The sequence below is a fragment of the Polyodon spathula genome, chromosome 9 (genome assembly GCF_017654505.1).
Source record: "Polyodon spathula isolate WHYD16114869_AA chromosome 9, ASM1765450v1, whole genome shotgun sequence".
Classification (NCBI taxonomy): domain Eukaryota; kingdom Metazoa; phylum Chordata; class Actinopteri; order Acipenseriformes; family Polyodontidae; genus Polyodon; species Polyodon spathula.
The window spans coordinates 39,308,517-39,331,030 of record NC_054542.1 but is presented as its reverse complement, the minus strand read 5'-3'; the positions used below and the strand labels follow the sequence as shown (position 1 = coordinate 39,331,030).

Sequence of the window (22,514 nt, the reverse complement as noted above, 5' to 3'; positions counted from 1 at the left end):
GTGGTACTGGCTGATGACAAACTGACTGAAGGGGTATTGTCCCGTAAAACACTCCAACTAGATATCTTATCAATGACAGACATTAAAACAAAAGATGCTTTTAGTTTCTCAGGACGAACACAAGTTTATTTAGGCATTTACAGTATGAGCTCTGCTGTCAATGTTTCAGGAGCAGTTCTGAGCTGTTAAAAGAACCAGGTGTTAAATGAAATATGGGCAAATAAAAATACAACATGTTCCTACCTGCACAAGTCTGAAGTAAATGCTACAAGAAAGAAGCTGATGTCTTGTGGTAAAAGCTCAGCATGCTGTAGGAATGGAACATTTGTCATACTAGTGGCTAAAGAGCTTTAAAAGGAGATAACTATTCATTTAAAATCATCTGTTTCATCATGTTACATACTGCATACACTGATGCAGCTGGACATCTGACAAATGTGGTATCCAAAACGATCACTGAGGCCTCCCAGCTTGTGAAATGCAAGATATTCTCAGATTCATCTTACAAATTTGCAACTGGCAACTCATTTCAGAACAAATGTTTCTTTAAGGAGTGCCTTCGTGTTAAAAGGGTCCAACATCTTTCAGAAAGGTTTTGGTTCTTTCTTGGCAAAAATCTTTACTGTATCAAATTTAAAAACACCAAACCAAAAACAAACAAACCACACCACTCCCCCACCTTGGTAAAAAGCAAACCAACCCAGCTAAACCTTTAGTTTAACAGAAATAAATAAATCAATAAAAAATAATGATTAACGCTCCAGGACTTCCAGAAGGAAGCAGTTTATTTTTGGCTGGTTCAATTATTTTTTATTTATGCTTCTCCTAAACCAAAAGTCTAGGCAAAAATTTGACATGCCAATTTCTAAAAAAGCACCCTTACAAAATCCCATTTCCAAGAATACAAACAAACATTTTCAACTTTGTTAAGTACAGAAATAAAAGCATCTTAATACACTTCTTACACAAGCAGCATAGCCTTGTTCTTTACGTGTGTGCTCAGTCCAGAAAAACTCAACCAAAACATACAATAAACATCAGATAGGACTGTGTGAAGCTGCAGAATTCAAATCCTACCTTTGTACAGTACACTTTTAGCTTTTGCTAAGTAAACAAATACATGCAATGTTTGTTGGAGTACAAAATTAGCCCATTTTCAATTACTGCTTTTTAAAGCTTGGAAGAACTAAACTACATTGAGAAAGTGAAAAACTTATAAACAAATGAAAACACACACCTGTACTTTTCTTCAGCTGCAGCCACATCTCCATGATATCCTTGCAGAGCAAGGATAAAAGATTTAATGCCATCCTGGCTAAATGTTTATTTATTTATTAATTTTTTTAAACTCTGATAAGGTTTTGATAGACAGTGACCCATTCTGTCACAGCGATATGTATTGGACTTCAGTGCACAAAATGATCAAAACCCCCATCTTCCGATCCAGCCAAGCTCCCCTGCCTTAGTTATGGTAAGAAGTTCAATGTAAATTTTGGTCACCCTCGCGGCGCATCTGTGGGGGGGGGGGGGGGGGCTTTGTCGTCTGCAGCTCCCACCACAGAAACAGGTTCAAAATTTGGTTACCATTGTCCACACATCAAATGAGTCCTAAAGCAACAGGCCCACATGCCAAGCTGTCCTAGAAATTAATTCAGTGTATTTAGGATTTTCGAGCACTCAGAAAGAACACAACATGTTGTGTCGTCTGTTGGAAATCTCCTTGTGGGAGCCCTTTGTTTAATACAGCAGAAGGCAACCTATCAGGTGACACCACCTTCCCCCTCAGGGGGTATTGTTCTGCTGGCAGCTGTCTATTCCAATGCTTGCTCTAACATAACAGTTCCTATGACTTTTAATCAGCTTTTTAAATTCTGCATAAAATCGCCCCTTCACTGTAGCCTTGGCTACAAACAAGTTGTATTGAAACCTAATGTAGGCTTAATTGATTTGTTGTGGTGTTTATATGAATAGCTTGTCTGGTTGCCTATTGGCAGACATTTATAGTTTGTGTTCTGCAATGTTAAACATGGATTTACAAAAAGCAAGGAAAGAGTAGAAACAATGGTTGTGAATTGAACAGGTCAATTCACAACCAGACACCTGCTTGTTAACCATTCCACAAATAAAACACAACAAATTATCAAAATCCTAGTAGAATGAAAAGAGATCAATTGCATTTAAAAGCAAGTCTGTTGTAAAAATGTATGAGTGGTTTTATCAGCAAGGGAATTGGGTGGGGCTGACAACTATGTTAGGATTTTGTGGTTTGCTTGTTTGAGGATTCGAGAATGAAAATGTAGGATTTTTGGAAATATTTCCATATCCTATAATGTTTTACAATAGTTAAAAAAAAAAAAAAAAAAAAAAAAAAAAAAAACCACACAAATTTTGTAATCCGGGCAAAGGTGACGGTGCCACTAGGCCTGGTTTACATACCCATGTAACGGTGCCATTATTTGATCACGACCAGTGTTGCGTTTACACAGCCATTTGAGCATGATCAACTTTCACTCAGCCCGAGGGCTTCGTTCTACGTCATCCCGCTAAAGGACGCAACAAGGAATTGTGTTGTGATGTAAATAAAAAACACAATTAATTTATTTGTAAACAAAAATGAACAAGCCATTCACTGTTAACTTTAACAGCATGTTGGAACTTGAGCCAGTCGAGCCTTTAGGACTCGCAGAATCAAAGGAAACCGATGCATTTGATCCAGATCAGAAATGGCAGCATAAACGTGCCTATTAAATGCAATCAAAACATACAATGATATGGGCCTTGGGCCTACACTGGTCATAGTGGTTCATTATAATTAATGCTAACAAATACAATGTGTGATATTTGTTCCACAATGAAACCCAGCAACCATAACCATATGCAAAATTATATAATATTTGTAAGCAATAAAAGAAAAACAAGCTCAATTTGAGATTTGCTGAAGCCAGCATAGAAACAGGAAAATACACACACACAGTGTGTGTGTGTGTCTATAAAATTTTAAATCTAAGCAATGTGAATGTTCAGTTGGGTGCCAATAAAACAGATGTTTGGAGGTTTAGATCCAGAGTCCATCTGTTCACCCTGCCCCTAAAGAGACATGGATCTTATTCTCCCTTCCTTCTGCTTCGGTTCCAATACGCGATCCTACAAACTGTAGCCATGTCTGAATTTTGACGGACCCCTGTGCAGCCATCACTTTGTTGCAAGCTGTCTACTTCTTGCACTTTCTTCCAACTTTGCGGTCATGCCTGGCCAAGGAGTACAGAAGGTATCGGAGTACTAAAAGCCCATTGGTCTTTCAAAACCTCAATAGTGTTGTGGGTGCATTAACCTTCAAATTTGTCCCATATATGTTCAATCTGACTGAGATCCGACAAATGCGTAGGCCAGTGCTACAGTATGGCAAGGATACCCAATACATATAATTTTAACGGAAACTAAATTGCTACAAGACAATATACTGACAATGACGTTCCAATGATGTAGCATGACAACTGCCACGTTATAATCCAATACTGTCAAAATATTGGGACTTAACCAGAGCAGAGAAGATGCATAATCCTATGCCAATTTATCGGATTTGGTCTGGTGAGAAAACAAGTAAATGAAAGCTATCGGATCAAGTCAGTATTTCTTTACCATAGTGGGTTGAATTATCAACTGGACAACTGATGCTTTCAATTAAAACCCTACTTACAGGTTGTACTTTCCAAGCACTAAAAAACAAACAAAAAAAAACCCCACACAAACACAACTCTAAAACCAAGAAGAGCAGTCTTCAGGCATTCTTGTAGTCTCTTGTAAAACTGTGACACAGTAACTGGGCTAATCCTAGAGGGTGCCATACACTCTTGTGTCATCAGCTGCATTCCAGCCAAACCTGTTTCACTCCAATCCACTTTGCTGTCCCTGTACTAGGAGGTCAGTGTATACTATGTGAACATGAAAGCAGCATAACTGCAATAGGGAACAATGATTCCAACTGGTTATGGAATTTCAACCATTTGTTCTAATGGATTGTTTTTGTATTGTGGGTGGTACTTTAATTGGGAAAATACAAAATGAATGGACCCTTAATACTTGAGGAGATAATAGTAATGTTGATAGGCTCAAAGTCACATAGTTTAAGAAAGCCTTTGGCAGTATCTCATTCAGCAGTATTAATATCAGTTTTGCCTGTACTTAATGTTTTTGTAACAGTGGCTGTACTTCTAAAACTACTGTATGGCTGTACGCTTCTGTATTTGTAGTAAATGGGGAAAAAATGAGTTACCACCACACCCCAGACTGTTTATAAATCTTTAAAATGTTCCTGACAAGTGTAAATCAGGAATACTGAGATCATTAACGATTAAGGGATCTGGGGCGTTGAAAAGGGAAATAAACACCCTGTGGTGTACCACTGAACTTAAATATTTGAAAAGCATAAATTAAGTTAGCAAGGGACCCCAGTGCAGTAAAATGGGCAACACTTTCCCTCACCTCCAGTTCTAAGGATTACTTAAGTCTTTTTTCATCTGTCCAAGTACTTGAAGGGCAGTGTCGCTCTCCAGCTTCTACAGAACTGTGAATTGCATAAGTGTCACTAGACTGTGCTGTGGTAGGGTGTTCATTATTTAAAAACAATATGACAATTAAACTTCTTATCTCTCAACACTTAATTGTAGACTTGGATTTAGTAATGTATGTTAATTGCAATTCATATACCGCACCGGTTAGTGGTGAACCAGATGGCGTGAAGGAAAGCGACATTTAATTAAGCCTATTATCCCAGATTTAACCATCAAATCCATGAGCACCTACTTTAAATGCACACCACGCATCTCAATCTATTTTGTTCACTGAATAATGCAATGCATGACAAGTACATCTATTTATCAACAGCATACTCTGTTGCATTAACAATTACAGATATAAGGTAAATCAATGCAATCATGTACTGGTAGCAGTAGAACAAATGGCTGAATTAAAAAGGATGATGAAATGTCAGTTTCCAACTGCAGGCACATATTTTTGCAACAAAAATGCCCACATATTAACAAGCCCACTGAATTGGCATTTAGTCAAAATCATATCCAACAAATGAGTGTTTTATTTTACATCAAGTTTAAATCCATTTAATCAATTTACACTCAGGCTATTTGACACATGCAGAGACAGCCTAGTTAACCCTTTCACCCTCTTCCATGTACCAGATCAGATCATGGAGCTAGTAAATCAATAGCCTCTTCCTCGCCATTCCTAGAGCGTACCTGTGCAGTACTCAAATCCCCCAGGCAGCACTTCTGGAAGCAGTGGGTTTAAACAGTACAGGGAGACAGTGCTTGCATAAGGAGTTTGCTTGTTACTGCCTTTCACATTTGCATACATATGATTCCATTAGGATTAACAAAGTCACCGCTATTCAGAAAGGACTGAACCTACAGTTAAAGGTTTTAGGGAGATGTTTTTGGTTTGTTTTGTGTGCGGGTCCAATGCAGTTAACTTTGCTACATTTTGAAGCATGTAAAGGGGACACGGATGACAAACATCGACAGCATCAGCTTTTGGAAAGGTACAATGGTAAAATGTACAAAAAAACAACAAGATTTTTGGAATCTGACCGCCTGTATACTTGAATTAGCTTCTTAAGTATTTATGCCTCTTAGGGAAATTAAGTTTTACTGTGAAGTACAAATCATTCCCATCCTATGCTGCATCCCACTGAAACCAACAGTTCTTATATTAGCTGGGAACATCGAGAGAGAATAAAATAAAATACATTTTAAAAAAATAAATCAGTAAAATGATGAAAGCAACTATATGAAATGGTTGCCTGGCGATCAAAAGGGAGAAACCCCAATTCACCCACACTTTAAAAAAGCAGTATTTCCAGGCCGTCATCTCTGGCCAGTGTTTGTGCATACTGTACAAACATGGCAACACATCCTGCTCAGCTTGTGCCATGTACAGCTGCAGATAGTAATTATTGTGTACAATAAAATGTCATGTCTCTTAGTGTACAATAAGTCTTTCCATAGCTTTGGTCACACTCAGGGTTCTCACTCAAACAGCGTTCTTTGACTTAATAAATACTGTACATACAATATATAAAACTTAGACAAGATGCAATAAAAGATACACTACTATCTACAAATGCAAATATGAATGTAGATGTGATCTCAAAAAAAAGAGGAAAGCTTCTAAGAATGTCACTTAGCATTCAGGACCAGCCGAAGTCACTTGGGTTAAACCTGATCACAACCTTACAGTTAGAAGATTTTCAATTACTTCTGTATGTAATTTTAATTTAATTTTTTTTTTCTCCCCAGGTTGAAATATCAATAGGCATTTCCTGTTTAATAGAACATACCACACACCAATATAAAAAAATATAATAAATCAGAGTAAAAATAAAGTTTATTGTAAGTTCAGGTAAGACCATGAAATGGATTAGGACTCCCCACCCCAGATATGTTAGCTACAGTATCAAATTTACAAACTTGGTTGTTTAATGATAACTAGTGTTGAATTCCATAAAAAAAAAATGCACACACACTTAAACAAATTCCACTACTGAAGTCAAGAACTCCAATTACAGCAGACTCCAGAACAGCACCCAGGGAACTGGGTGTGACTGCATAACATTTTTCTATTACCTGTAGGCTTAAAGGATAAATACAACTGTAGACAATTAAAGTCAATGTTGAAACTTTAAATCTAAAAAGACTGACACCTTTTGTTGTTTTTCTGGCAAATCGCAATTGAGAAAAAGCATTGTATTGGAAGCTGCAGACCAGAGCCACAAAGCCACTGAAGCCAAATAACCTCTACTGAGTGACGCAACAAAGTACTGCAAGCAATATGGTGTTTGGAATAGTACCAATCCTCCATATATCAGCTAAATCTTTCAATACCATACAGTCATTTTACTGATCTATTGTTGTTCACTCATCTTGTTTTGGCTGAGCTTCAATTAAAGCCAGGAACTCCCTGATCTAACTTTTGAGTTCCACAATAAACAGGATGTCAACAGGCACTTTTCTATCTGTATTTTAAAACCAATGTTTTACATACTGTACACGCATATAAGTAAGTGACAATGCTAGGTCTGCTCACATGTTCTTCTCTAGAAGATCTTTTAGTTCTTTCCTTGTATTTAACCTATTAAGTACCAAATATATCAAAAATAAAAAAACAGAACACAAGATGTATTTATGTAATTTGATACATTCCACTGAGACTTAACTTTTGTGGTTAACAAAATGAAGGTATCATAGCAATATAGTTCAAATAACAGGTAGAAGCCAGTTAATGTGCCAAAAACAAATGCAAAATAGCCTGTTCTCAAAATGAGGACAATGGCACTAATGGGTTAAAACTTGCTCTGACATCATTAACACTCTCAAAACGGGGCTAAAACTACAAGGAATCAAAATCAAAGCCGACAAGCATCAACATCGTGTAATGGCAGTAATAAAGCCAATGGTTAATGTGCAGCATTTCTCTACTTCCTCTTTTATAGGGCTACCACTGACTGAACTAAAGCAAAATATGAGAAAACATAAGCAAGAGTCACACTTCTCTGAACAGGATTCTTTAAGGAAGTAGTGATATATCGTGGTGACTCGGTAGCTGACAGACTTGGTGACTTGTTTGCTAACTTGATGGCTAGGTTTGTGGAAGATAATTTGATAATTGAAAAGACTGATCCATTGTTTGTTTTATAGGTGGAGTTTTAAAACCAAAGTGCCACCCTGGTTATTTGTCATGAACAGGACTTAATGTTTTCCTACCCGGACTTTGCTGTAAACAGAATAAAGCAGCTAAAGACTTCACTGGTATTTCTGTTAGTTAATTACACATACCTCAGAAAATATGAGTGACAGGGCAAGAAAATAGGAAATTAGAATTTACCCAAGGCCTTACTTGAAGTGACCACGAGGTACGAGCATGTAATAATTAGTAGTGACACATTAAAACAGGCCAAACTACCAACAATGTGGAAAAAAAAATCCCTTTAAAATTTTTTTTTTTTTTAAAAAGTGCAAGTAAAACCTACACCCCTGTTAATGTCTTCCTCTACTTATTATCACCACATGGAAATAGCCCAGCCAAAATATAATGGGAGTCAATGAGGGCAAGCTCTTGAAATCCCTTTGTGTATCATCACACTCTGGTTAATATCACTCACATTTATTAGCCATGCTACTGATTTCCACCCAATCAAATATCACTTTTAGAAAGAAAAGCATAATAAAAAGGTTAGAAGGTTCATAGGTAAGGAAGTTGCTGTACATTACTGAAAATGTTGTGACCAGGTATGGTAAGACAATATAGCATACAGACCACTGCAATGTGTACGCTTGCAGCTTTCTTTGAATTTCTACAGTGCACTGTACATTATTAATAAATAACCACATATGTTCTGCAAAGGTGAGGCAACTAAAACCGATGAGGTAGATGCAGTTAAAAAAAAAACAGGGCCAGGTAAGCCTATGTATTAAAAAATGATAATGTAGGTCTGGCACTAAAAAGGTTAAAAAAAAAAAAAAAAAAAAACGAAGTGCGTCTCTTGTCAGACGATAAGGGAGGTGGTGACAGAGTTGGCTCATCACAATAATCAGTAATTATAAACTAGTGAAAGAAAAAAACAAATACTTTAAGCTACAAAAATGAGCAAACGTAGTATTGTCTAAAATAAACGTGTGTGTTCAATGACAATGCAAATCTAGTGCAAGTATTTTATATTTGAGAAATGTAAATACATTTAAAAAAATGTAAGATATTATTATTATTACTATTATTATTATTATTATTAGTAGTACAAATGAATTAGAAAGGCTATTCAAGAATATTTAGTGATTCAATTACAACTTGCTATGAAAATTCACAGTGGAATCACCAAGTTCAATATCAAAAAGCATAATCCTCAATACACAGAAGTAGAGAAATAAAAAAATCACTAAGCTTTTAAAAAAACACACAGGGATTATCCTTTAAACTGGACATGCAATATAGAGAGAAAGAAAGACGACAAGTGTGTCCTACAGCTCACTGCCATTTGCCATTGAGGAAACAAGAATGCAATTCAGAAAACTGCAATGAAGGTTACTTTATTCATTTTTATATCATATCACTTTCAAACTATGTATCAATGCTAACAGAAGAAAAACTATAAAAACTAACTGAAAGGTACCAGTGCTTTCAAATATAGACTTTTCACTTTTATAGTTAATAGGGCTTAGTTCTCAAATGCTATTTACTCCAGTTTGTCATTAGTGCATTTTTTTTTCAGAAAGGAGGAGAAAAACACACCCAATGAAAAATGACCAAACCAGAAATAAAAAGAACTTTTAATTCATGGGTTAATTCAGTATTAAGCTGTTTCTTATTCACGTTGAGAAAACGATTACAATTTGTAGTAAATAGCTTTGAGAATAAAGTCCAATAGTGTTTTATAGTTATGCATGAGCAGCAGATTATAAAAAATGTATTGTATCTGAGCATGCTGGTGATAAAACACTGCTGATCCCACCAATACAAATGTACTCACTGTGCACCAGAGAACAGGCTTGTGTCAAACAACAGTAGCTCTCCATTTCAGCCAGGGAAATTTTAACATGTCCTACCAATGGTTTCAATTGGACATGGTACATAACTCTCTCCTCCGCTGCCATCAGATACCACTGGAGAACAACCCAAAAGATTGTGTAGACATGATTTTACAAGCAGCTCTCCTGACTCAACTCTGCTCTCAGTGTTCAGCTGCAGCTCCTGTATTTCCCATTTCTAAAAGTACAGATCTTTCGAATGCAGCAAGCAAGCTCAGCTCAGGTCTAATCCTCTCTGCAAACATTTACCCATGTGAACACAACGCGGAACCACAAAGCTCTGAATCTCACAAAGCTCTGAATCTCACAAAGCAATGTAATTTTTTTTTACTTGCTGAATATGACAACCACTTCTGTAAAAAAAAAAAAAAAAAAAAAAAAAAAAAAGCAGTTAGAAAAGTAGATGTTTGAAAAGCAAAAAATTGATGTACAAACAAACCAATTCATCAGCTAAAGCACACAAGGTTAGATTCTTACAGTACTTTACATGTGTGTCCAAAGCAAAAATTAGAGAGAATCCACCACATTTAAAACAGTCCATCAGTAGCATCCCATTAACATAGGATCCCTCAAAAACCAATTAGATTAAGCATTTATGATGCACTTTTAAGCCACCACAGTGATTTACTTTCACATGACAGAGGCAGGAATCCACATCCAAAAAAAAAATAAAAATAATAATAATAATTTAGGAAAGCCTTCAAATATGTACAAGCACATGGAACTGTGTCGTCACAGAACAGTTAATGTGGGTCAACATTACGTTTTATTTTAAGAATGTCACTATCAAAAACAAGCTGTGCCTTTGGACAACAATTGATGACATATTACATTTTACCAGGAGCTTGCTATTTCTGACGCTCCATGTAGATAGGATCAATCTACTGACTCCAGTTCCTGTAGCTACCTTTACAACAAACATGTACAGTACTGTATGTGCCATCTGTTCTTAATCATTTGACACACTTCTGCAATGCCTCAACACCTTCAACAAACAGTTCTGAAGCTATGTTATTAAATTAGTCATTTAGCAGACGCTTTTATCCAAAGCTAAGGGTTGAACTATACATCATAACTGCTGCTGCAGAATCACTTACAGTAGGACCTTGGTTTTACATTTCATATTGCACGCAAATGTGACACTTCAAAATTCTAAAACTAGATGTTTTAAACCCCTAAATAACGCTTATAAAAGAATGCAAATCATATATTGATATTCCCGAGACTATAACTGGGCTGGATACCAATTTAATATCCACTGTATGTAAATTTAAAAAAAAAAAAAAAACCTCTCTGTTTGCATGAAAAGTAAATATCTTGGATTGTATGAGCTTAGTTCAAGTCGTTTAGCCGTGAGCTTTATTCATAAATGACAGAACTAGTACATATACAACTGACAATTAAAAAAAAAAAGCTAGAACATGCATTTAGATATTTTATTCATCAAGTAAATCAATTAAACTGCCAAACAATATTGCAAGTCTCTACCGGAAGTCAGAAGAGTAGTACAGTATTTCACGTTAGATTTCGAAAATGTCACATCTTTCAATATGTCAGTTTTTCGTTAAGTACAGGTATATGGAAAACTATAAAGCGGTACGCAATTCAATAAGGAAGCTTTTTCGAATGGCAGACGCTGCTAAAGACTTCTAGTCGAAATGTCTCAACAGAATTTGACTACTGTAGTTCACTGTTAGTTGGAGACTTAACCTTGGTAGAGCAAAAGTCAAGAAACACAAATCAGGACAGTCCACTGCCTGCAAGTCTGAATTAGAAAACAAAACAAGGCATCTGCAGTGGATTCAAACCCACTTATAAGTGCAACAATTCCTAAACAGTCAGTCTGGTCTCGCATTCATTTATTACCGATAGAAGCAGCACTAATCAGATCACAGTTATTTAAACTGCAGGTTTCTTGAGGAAACAGCAAGCGGAGAACACACACATTTCCAAACAAAGCAGAAAAAGAAACACACAGTAAAAGCAAGAGTGTCTAGCAGCACTTTAAACTGTTTCATGAAGTATAAAACAAGACAGCAGCCAGCAAAGCAAGAGATCAAATCAAATACGTAACAGCCAGCTCACCAGACCATTCTGGCCGAGAGCTTGTTTTCCAGTTTCCCCTAGGCAGCGAGCCCAGAACAGTAGCAGAAAGACTCTGAATGAATTGGCTGAGTTGGGTAAAGATGCTGTAATGAGTTTCTTGCCCATCCTTTAACAGTCCGTGCAGAGACATGGGTAGAATTAATGTGTACACCAACAGGAGGTCCTTGCAAAAAAATAAAACCTGGTTCGCCACTGGGACAAATAAAAGGCTGGGAGGCTTAAACTATTCGTTCCATGGGGCAGCTCAGAGGTTCCGGGAGAAGCCAGACAATCCCAGAATAGGACTCCATTCAGAGGCGATGAAAGTCAGGCAGATCTCAGGCTGATAGCAGCTTAACACAAATCTCCTTACACAGGCTAATTATACTTGCAGCCAAATACCAATCTGATGTCTTCTGTGAGCTCAAAAGAAATGAATAACTTTGGTTGTTTAATTTCACTGCTCCCGTTTAACTAGACAAAGCCCCCCCCCCGATGCAACTGATAATTCTCCTGTTGACTTTGTTTTTTTAGTTTTTTTTTTTTTTGTAAAGAGCTAAACAAATGCTATAAAACACACTACACTATTCCTATTGTGTTCACTTCCACTGTCTGCCACCACAGAGCATTCTACAGACAGCAACAGCCTAATCATGCAGGTGAGCTATTGCAAATGCTGCAGACTAATGAAAAAGGACAAATCCAAGGTTTTCCAAGTGCCTCTACGCAAGTGAAAGAGGAGAAATTATTTTACTTTACAAACTGTGACCCTGATGAAACGCTTCAAAATAACCCAAAACCCCCCCAAAAAAACCTTGTGATGGAAAGCTTCAGAAAAAAAATTCTCTCCTTCAGCTTAGAGATGAGCTGTAACTGCTGCAGTGTTCTCACCAGGCTGTCGGGGGACAGTATTCTGCCCCAGAAGTGCGTCTTCTCATGCGTTTCCCAGGAGGGAAACAGACGGTTTAAACAAACAAAACAAAGCAAAAAAAAAAATCTTGTAAAAAATCAGCAGCAAGTTAGCAGTAGCATAACGCTGACTGTCTTAAATGCACTACCTCCTTTAAACAAACAAAACAAAGCAAAAAAAAAAATCTTGTAAAAAATCAGCAGCAAGTTAGCAGTAGCATAACGCTGACTGTCTTAAATGCACTACCTCCTTTAAACAAACAAAACAAAGCAAAAAAAAAAATCTTGTAAAAAATCAGCAGCAAGTTAGCTGTAGCATAACGCTGACTGTCTTAAATGCACTACCTCCTTTCCTTGCTACAAAACCACACTGTCCCGAGAGCCCACTCTTTGCTGATGCCGGGGAATCAGGAGAAGAAATCAATGCAGACACTTCTTTGATAAAAACTGGAACAGGAACAACTCAAGACTAAACACTTGTATTAAGAGAGAAAGACATATACATGGAAACCCAAACCTTAGGTTGCAGCAGCCTGCAAGAGCACAGAAAAAGAAAATCTTAAGCAACTGCATGCTCAGCATTGCGATTGGAAGAGGAAGGAAGGAAGGAAGGGAAACAAACACTGCCTCTCTGGGACTGACTGTGATATTCCAAAGCCTCTCTGGCCACAGAGTCCCTAGACAAAGGGAAGCTGGTAATGGTGCTTGGCTTGGCACTCAAACTTTCCACATAGATACGTTTAACTACATCCTCTACAAGGACAGATTTCCCTCCTACATCACTTCAGGAAAAAAGAAAAAAATAAACAAGCATAAAAATAATTTTTTTTACAAATCTAGAAGTATTATATTAATATATATTTTAAAAAAAAATTATATATAACAGCTGGCTCTATGTATGTATGTATGTAAGTGGTTTGCAGAAGTATTCCCCCCCTACCACTGCTTAATGATGGACTTCGCTGTGCTGAGAGGGATAATCAGTGCCTTTGAAATGTTCTTGTACCCTTCTCCTGCTCTGTGCCTCTCTACCACTTCATCCGACTTGTTTTGAAAGCTCCTTGGTCTTGCTTTGTTGGATCACTATGTGAGTTGCAGCTTGTCTTTACATGTCTACACACCGGAGGGAAATTATCTACAAGTTAAACCACTTGCTGGTACACACTAGCTGAAACCATTTCACTAATTTTGTGACCTTTCAAACAAATCATTTACACCTGAGCTGATTTAGAGCTGCAGTAGCAAAGGTGTTGAAAACTTATGAAGCTGAGATTAATCTGTTTTTCTCTGTAAATCTTAATAAATTTATATTCTACATGCATTTAACTTTATCAATGTGGAGTAGTTTGGATAGATTCTACATGTAAAGTCTAATTTGAAAGCGTCGTGGAGTACGCTCCGATGCCAACAAAATGTGAAAACTTTGCAGGGGAAAGCTCTAGAAATGTGTGTTGCCAATCTGACATTAAAATGAGTCTTCGAAAACCGAAAAATTCTTATGAATTACAAAAATAACCACATGTTCAACAATAACTATAAAGCTGTTGATAAGGAGCCTAGAATGCATAAACACAAAATCATCACTACCACTGCAAGTGCTCTCTCTCTAGCAGCTTATACATGCAAAAAGTAACTTCAAGATGTTGTGTGTGAATTGGATACACGTAGATAACACCTTTTCATCAATTCAGTGGTCTAGGACTGGTACAATGCACCTCCCTTGTGCTGTCGAATCACTACATCTCCTGTCAGCTGTGGACCGGAGGAATTAACTGGTAAGGCAACACCTAACCAACTGTTTGAGTATGGCAGTGCCTTACTGTGCACACAAGCAATCCTTATAAAAGTTTACCATGGCATTTTTGCAGTTTTACCATGTTTTTCTTATGGTTATACTAATAGTTTACCCTGGTTTGCCATGCTTATTAATATGCTTTGCATACCTTATTCTTTACCATGCTTGCAATGCTTTTACTACAGTAAACTTTCACAAGGGAACTGCTGATTCAGAAGTCTGAACTCTCACTTATTTAAATACTGATGCCATGTAATATTGCCTCCTCCACATGGGAAATTATTTCCTCTTCCAGCAGTGTTCTGAAGATCAATCCCAGCAGGTTCATTAACTGTGTGCTGTTCTGCTAATTGACTTTCAGGATTCTCTCTCTCAAACAACTTCACTAGGTACAAATGTGTGGCTGAATTATAGATGGCAAACCGAATGTAACTAAAGCAACATTAAGTTACACCAGTCACTGCACCCAATATGAATTCAAAATGGTACGATCTAGCAAAGTTTAAGTCTACTATTTAACTCCAGCACCTGCACTTGAAAATTGCCTGAGAAACTGTATGTGTTTAGGGCTGGGAACAGTCAGTTTCACTATACTGATAGCAGATGCCTATTTTTGCACTAGTTTGTCAATCTAAACTTGTCGCAGGGAGTGGATACAAATTACCAGGCAAATGTTTCCTATGCTGAAAAGTTGCACTGCACTGTCACAAATTTGGTAGCAGTCTGTGGATTATTTTCATAATAGCACATCAATCATCTTCTGTACAGTATCTTCGGTTGGAACATGCATGTGTATTTAATGTTAAGTTTATAACCCCTCTCTTTTAATATCTGCTATCACTCGTATTGACTTTAGTATTTCCTCTACAAATGTGTCTATCTGTCTCTCTCTCTCTCTGAATTCACTGCCACTGAGGCCATTCCAAAAGAAGAACTCCTGTTAATTTCTCTTGGTTTATATTTAGTTTGAATGCAACATGTTGGGCAGTGGTATAGTGGTGAATCAGCATGAAACAACAGGAACCGGGATTCATCAGACCAGGCAATGTTTTTCCAATCCTCCAGTGTCCAGTGTTTTCGTTCCTTAGCCCACCGAAACCACAGTTTCTTGTGTTTTGCTGAAAGAAGTGGAACTCTGTTAGGTCGTTGGCTGCCATACCCCATTCGTGTGAAGGTACGACGAGTTGTGCATTCTTTTATGGGTCTTTTGGCACCAGTGTTGTACTGGACTTTCAGTTGACTAACAGTAGCCAGTCTGTTGCTCTGCACAATTTTTGTCAGCCTCCTTTGACTTCTTTCATCAATGAGCCGTTTTCAACCACTGGCCTGCCATTGGCTGGATGTCCTTTGGGTGGTGGACCATCCTTGATAGACATGGGAAACTGCTGAGTGTAAAAAACCCAGCAGCGTTGCAGTTCTTGACACACTCAAACCGGCATGCCTGGCATCTACTACCATACCCTGTTCAAAGGCACTAAATCTTTTGTCTTGCCCATTTACCCGCTGAATGGCACACATACACAATCCATTTCTCAATTGTATCAAGGCTTAAAAATCCTTCTTTAACCTGTCTCCCCTTCACCTACACTGATTGAAGTGGATTTAACAGGTTACATCAGTAAGGGATCATAGCTTTCACCGGAGTGGACCTAGTCAGGAGCTATTCAGATAAAGGAGCTTTTTGTCCCTAATGTTTTACAAAACATTATCATAAATAATATATATATAGATATATATATATATTATATATATATATAATATATATATATATAATATATTATATACCATATAGATATATATATATATAATTATATATATAATAATGTGTGTGTGTGTTTGAATGAATGAAAATAGGGGGGGGGGGGAGGGGGGGGGGCGCAATATTTCTATTTTATACAAGTGTGTTGAACTGGTATGTTTTTCACCACCTTTACTTCAGAAAGTAGACGCAATACAAATACGTGATATTTCCTCGTTCAGCTCAGCCTGCACTGTAATAATAATTTTAGGAATTTTAAGAAATAATTCAGGGCCCAAAACCAATTGCAAGATTCAGCCATGTTTCATCATTCATTCTTCCTAGCCGCCCCCGGAGTCCATTTTCCAACCCAGTACATGTTTTATCCTAAGGGATTTTCTGATGGGATTTGGACTATAATTAGTATTTGCAGGTCTGCACATGCAGTAATGCAGAGGGAATATGTCTAGTACAGTCCTGAAGTAACTTGGTGGTACCTTCCTTATGAACCTGTGACATTAACTGTCGCTCTTTATTAATGGTTAGAAAGTAAAACTGATGGTTATATACCCACAAACACTAAACAGCTGTCTAGAAGCCTTTTCAATGTACTGTTGAGGGTTATCACTACATTGTGAAGATACATGATCGTACAATAAGGTTCAAAAGGCCAATTGCCTTAACAGGAATTTTATATTAAAATATGTAACAGAAGGCACATCTTATGTCAGGTAATGCTTTAGTTTACAATATAGAGTACAAATGTAACATGTATAATAAACCATGTTTGGACTGGGTGTTTCCAGGACAGAGAAATTCAAATTGCATTTCCATGGTGACTAGATATGTCAGAGAAACAATCTGTACTTCCATAGCAACCATCTCTAACAAACTGCAGAGGGTTTCTAACATGCTTGTTACAGCTAGCTAGCTAGATAGATAGATAGACAGATAGACAGATAATTAAGAGATTGGACTGCCAAAAATCTGCAGCTTGTAAGAGTGGGTGCAAGACTGCAGTGGCAGGAGGGACTAACTGCAGAGTTAAGAAGGTACAATGCAAAGCAATGAGAATACAAAAGAAAAAAAACAAAAAAAAACACAAACTGTAAATCTGCATTATAAAAGTAAAAGAAACAAGCAATAGGTCAATTGATTTTAAAAATCCAAAGTTAAATATGTTAACTTGAAAAAACAATGTGGTTTCACTGTTAAGCAAGCCCTCTCCAATTGCAATCAATGTATTTTTTACATTGCAAAAAATGGTTTCCGCAACCATTCATCTAAAACTTGGGTCAAATTTATGGTGCAATGCAGTCACAAGAAGCATTTTCCTATTCATAGGTAGCTGCATAACATGCATTGGTTTGCTGCGATTCTAATAAAAAAAATACAGAACAAAGTTTAGTTAAGACACTTGGTTTCTGATACATTCATACAAACATACTAAATTGTAAAAGGCAAAACCTGAATCTGAAGACTGCTTCTCAATTATGCAACACTATTTAGAAATATCCCTGCTGTTGATGGTTAAGTGCCTGGTTTACTACAGCATTGCATTTAACTAAAAGTTACTTGTGTCGTGAAACAAAAAGGAGAATGTGCAACAGTTTTAGAAACTTGTGTCATGTACTGTATAGCCTATTTTTAATATAACTCCTTTTGCTAAACATGTCCACAAACTGAAAATTGGGGAAGTAAATCACAGTTAGTTTTATAGAATAAAACTAGTTTGGGAATTGTGTTGTCGGTTCCCTCTGCATGTATTTAGGTGGCCTCTATGCAGCAGAAATTGCCTACGATCTCGTCTAGGTTTATTACTGACTTCCCTTTAGAGGTAGAACCTCAAAAGATACCTCACCAACAGAGGTCACTACTCTAAAGAGGTCAGGGCTCCTTGCTACTTTAAAAAGAACTGACGATCCGATGCTGTGGAAACATAAACACAGACCTCCTGGCTTTTGTTTTATTATTTCTCATGTTAAAAGGGATATCTTTTATTAATGTGGTACACATACATTAAATCCGAGTTAGACATTTCAGTTTTATGGACCTCCATTCATATGTGTTTTTATCTTTGGGGTTTTATTGTACTTGTTTACTTTGGGTCATTCATATCAGAACCACGGTGCATTTGTTGTGATGAAATTCACCTGTATTTAGTATGCAGTCCATGATGGCCAAGGGTTTGTGTTCCCATCTGCACCAATAAAGCCGACTGTTTTAGTTATAGGATCTCAAACACACAGCACCTCTAGCTACTGGTTCTGAAGTTAGACATTGGGCTTTGACTCTATGATTTCGTGAGTGTCCTCTCTCTGTAGTACAAATAGGAAGTATAAGAACAACAACATCTCTTTCTCACTTTGATTTCCTCTTTGATTGTTCTGCAATAACTCCCAATCTGACTGAAGGATAAAAGGATATATCTTAGAGGTTCTTATTCACTCTTCAATATTCTTTTTCATGTCCCTCTGCTCTCCCAGATGGCTTTTAATTATCGCTTATCGGTAGGAGTTTAGGGCTTGAACTTCAGCAGGTTTTTTTGTTTCCCCACCCGGCAAGTTTATTTTTATATATATGTGTGTGTGTGTGTGTGTCTATATATATATATATATATATATATATATATGTATATATATATATATATATATATATATATATATATATATATATATATATATATATTCAATCTAAGTCCCTACTTGCAGGATACACAGTATATTTTGGGTATCGTGCAGCTTATTTTTAAAATTCCTCAGAAATATCCTACTGACTTACTTTTACAACCAAATGGTCTCCTGCACTCCCTTCAACATTACATATCTAAACTGCTTCTTTTCCTGCCTCAGTTGACAGATTGTGGCAAGTTTAATCATACAGTACTGAGCTCAGTTACCCCATAACGGTTTTACTTCCATTTTAAAACACTATGTTGTTTATATGAGAATTGAAAAAAGCAATGCTTTACTACATATGTTATAGCAAACTCTCAGAAGACTGGAACAGTTTATGCTGAAGGGCCCAAATACAGATAGCAGTGCTCAGTAACTTGAACCTCAGGGTACACTGGGGTACAATTTAATTGGTGTTTTGAGACATCTCCAAGGCTCGCTAACGTTATAATATATTGCATAGGGATAAACATGAATACGGTAGAGTTTGGCATTTTGAAATGTTCTGAAAGGCCTCTAGGACATGACAAAGATTTTCAGAACAGGTATACGTAAAATTGTAAGTGTGAAATATCTACAACATTACAAACATCTCCTCAACATGTCCCTCATCAGGTATATGCATCCACAGAAGGGAATGGCAAAAAGAAAAGGGGTTCCTGCACTTGTTTGCATAAAGATACTGTGCATTGTTTTTCATATATGCAGTTTTACATGGAAAAATACATTTAGGGAACTTTCCTCAGAATCACCGAGACTGAAGGACGTTTTGTCAAGACATCAAGGTAATTTACAATATCCCTAATCTACACAGCCATTTAACCATTATAAGCAAATAGAAATGAATTTGTCTTTACCAAAAGACTAACTGAGCTCCTCTAATTAGCACACACCTGTCCTTCCACCATTAATATGATCCATTGGGTTCTCTGTAAGGATGGACACAAGCAAAGAAATCAATATATGTACTAAATCTAATCTGGCAGCTGAATCTAATAAATAATTCTCATTCAATTACCTTGGGTTAGCCTCTTTACAAAACGCATGGAAACACAGTCTTTTTTTTCTGTCCTAGCTGAAGCCCGGTGAACAGGTACAGTGAATTCAATCTATGATGACAGTTGCCGTGCATTGCAGCCTGAAATACAAACACTACACAAAGAGGTTTTCCACTCTATAAACAGCTCTGAATACACTGCCAATTCCAGAAAGCAGGTTGTCAAACCCATAGAATATTGACAGCTATTTTTAGCATCTGGTCCCAGGGGGTTGTCTTAGACTAATTAACAGCCAGTTCATTTTTAGGAGTACGATCAACACGATTCCTAACGTGATATAGTGCAATATTGATAAGGGAACAGTTCACTCACGCTGCCCCTCCAAAATTTGGTAAATAAATGGTGTCTGCTACGAACAGCCCTGCACTCAGGATCAAGAGGAGACCACAACGTCACAGGCAATGTTGCTATGGTAACAAGTAGGTGAGTAATATATCCCTGCCAATACATATTCAGAGCTTCCAGTAACACATCAGGAATGTGAAAATGTAAATGCCCATGACCTACATCCACGGAATGCATGTGTAAAAATCTTTAACCTGTAATCTTTACATACACACTTTATGGTGGCTCCATATACTTATAGCTTTTAATACCATCAATAACTGGGATGAAACTTGGCAAGGACATTCTTCAATTACATAAAATGCTTTGTGCGACAGACAGACAAACATAGTATATCTTTAAATGTACTGTATTTCTTAAATGACTTATTTTCACATTCCATTGCCCATCTTGACAACGATTTCAAACGGGGAGATGCAGCTTTTTAAATATTACAGAAGACATGTCCGGGACTCCATTCCCATTTGTATCACTTATGTCAGGAGAGCATATTGCAGAAGTCTCCTTTATATATAAAAAAAATAAAAACAGGACACTTTGCAAACATCCCCCTCCCTCCTTACTGTTGGTTAAACATAGCAGCACAGGCAATAAAAAGGGTTACAGAAAACTCTGGTCCACCAAGAAACTGGAACTCTGCACCAGTGTAGATGAAGCCACAACTAACAGGAAGTCTCAACACTGCTCTGCATTTGTAAACCACATACTTGCTTTTAAGTCATGAGATGCACGGCTATTGTTTCGAAGCAATTAGCATCTTGGACTACCTTCACTACAGTAACATTAGTTGAAGACTAGAGTTAATCATCATGTGTGAAACCAGAGAACATGTTGTAAAGCACCAGACATGAAAAAGCAACACCCAGATTTTAAAACAAAGCTATACTGTTCTTTACAAAGTGTCAAGCTGCACACATTCTTAAGGTCAATAAAAGGTATAGAGAGTAAATGGCCACAAACATGCATCCCCAATATACAACACAAATACCTGTACAAACATGCAACACTATGTAATGTACAGGTGTCTCCTATCTCTCTGTACTTAAAAAGGTGATTTGTACACAACACATTACCAGGAAATGAACTCAACAATAGCCATCCTTTAGCACCCTTATACTTCCCAAAATATCTTTTAGCTAGGATATTTAAGTGTCCAATTCATGACCAGTCTCCAAACTCCCCAGGTCTCTTGATTTTAAGTACCTAAGACTTTGTGTAACCAGAAGGAACTAAATATTATGGACATTACCCATTACTGTTTTTACAATCCATTTCACTTTAATCTTGATTTTTCAAATATTCAATTTAACCCTACAAGTACATCTTGTGGAATGCAAACTACCACTCAAACAAACGTATGAATAGATTAAACTCAAGTTGTCTAAAACCGTGCAATATACAAAAGGTTTTATTATTTGAAGTATCAGTAATTTAACCTTATAGTGACTTTGAACTCCGGCAAGAGATGAGGCTAAACTGTATCAGGTGATCATTCATCTACCATGGCCACACCATGACAGGTAATTCAGCAAAATAACCTTTACAATTGTTTATTCTTATTCAATCATTAGATCTGGAATCTGAAACTGGTCTTTCATTCGAGATGTACAAGACAAATGAAATAGACTACAATAAAACAGGATCATCTATTGCTGCTTAGAGCGCCACATAAAACTTCTCCTATAGTTTCCCCCAATATGTAAATAACAGAAGGAAGGAATAGCAACTAACTTCTGTAGCAAACCTATATACAGACTGAAGTAGAAATTATAACATGCACATGTTTAAGGCACAACATTCTGAAACAGGATTGATTTTAAAAAGGGACACCTACAGGTATTCGAAAAAAAACTGACACAGCTTTGAATGATACAGAAAATACACTAATCATTTAAATTTCATTACAAAACAAAAAGCAGCACATTGATGTATATACATTCTAAAACTGCTAGCTGCTCCCCCTACCTGTGCACTTGGCAACCGCATTCAATCTCTGCACCAATTCTTCAAGGGTCATTTCTTCATTCCTTGTCCAAAATATCATTCTTCAGAAAAAGGACCGCTCTTTCAACCCTGTGCCTCAGAGCTAAATGGATCATTTAAAAGCCCTGCATTTCGATTACTTCAGAGTCCTTGGAAATACAAAAGAGGTGTCACTACATGCCCTCGCTCTCAGCCTCGCTCTCCACCGCAGTGTACTCTGTGATCAAACACTGAGATGATGCTGCCTGAAGCCAGAATCATGAATGTTAGCGTCATGGTCACACATTTTTCTACTCTACTGTGCTGCTCAGGCAGCAAGCATAGAAACAGGAA

At 37.1% G+C, this 22,514-nt stretch overlaps 1 protein-coding gene across 11 annotated transcripts in view; it reads right to left on the bottom strand.

Moving 5' to 3' along the window:
• The window catches only part of LOC121320820 (guanine nucleotide exchange factor DBS-like), a 62,457-nt gene extending 40,198 nt beyond the window's left edge, over positions 1-22,259 (bottom strand). For 6 of the 11 annotated variants that reach the window (XM_041259483.1, XM_041259490.1, XM_041259491.1 and 3 more), the window contains exon 1: positions 11,679-12,061. In XM_041259483.1, the coding sequence (XP_041115417.1) occupies positions 11,679-11,829 (151 nt within the window). In that variant the 5' untranslated portion in view covers positions 11,830-12,061. Of the gene's footprint in view, positions 1-1,237; positions 1,446-11,678; positions 12,064-22,163 lie in introns of those variants that run through there. The other 5 variants (XM_041259484.1, XM_041259492.1, XM_041259488.1 and 2 more) reach the window with 4 other exon arrangements.
• Positions 22,260-22,514: the final 255 nt, after the last annotated feature.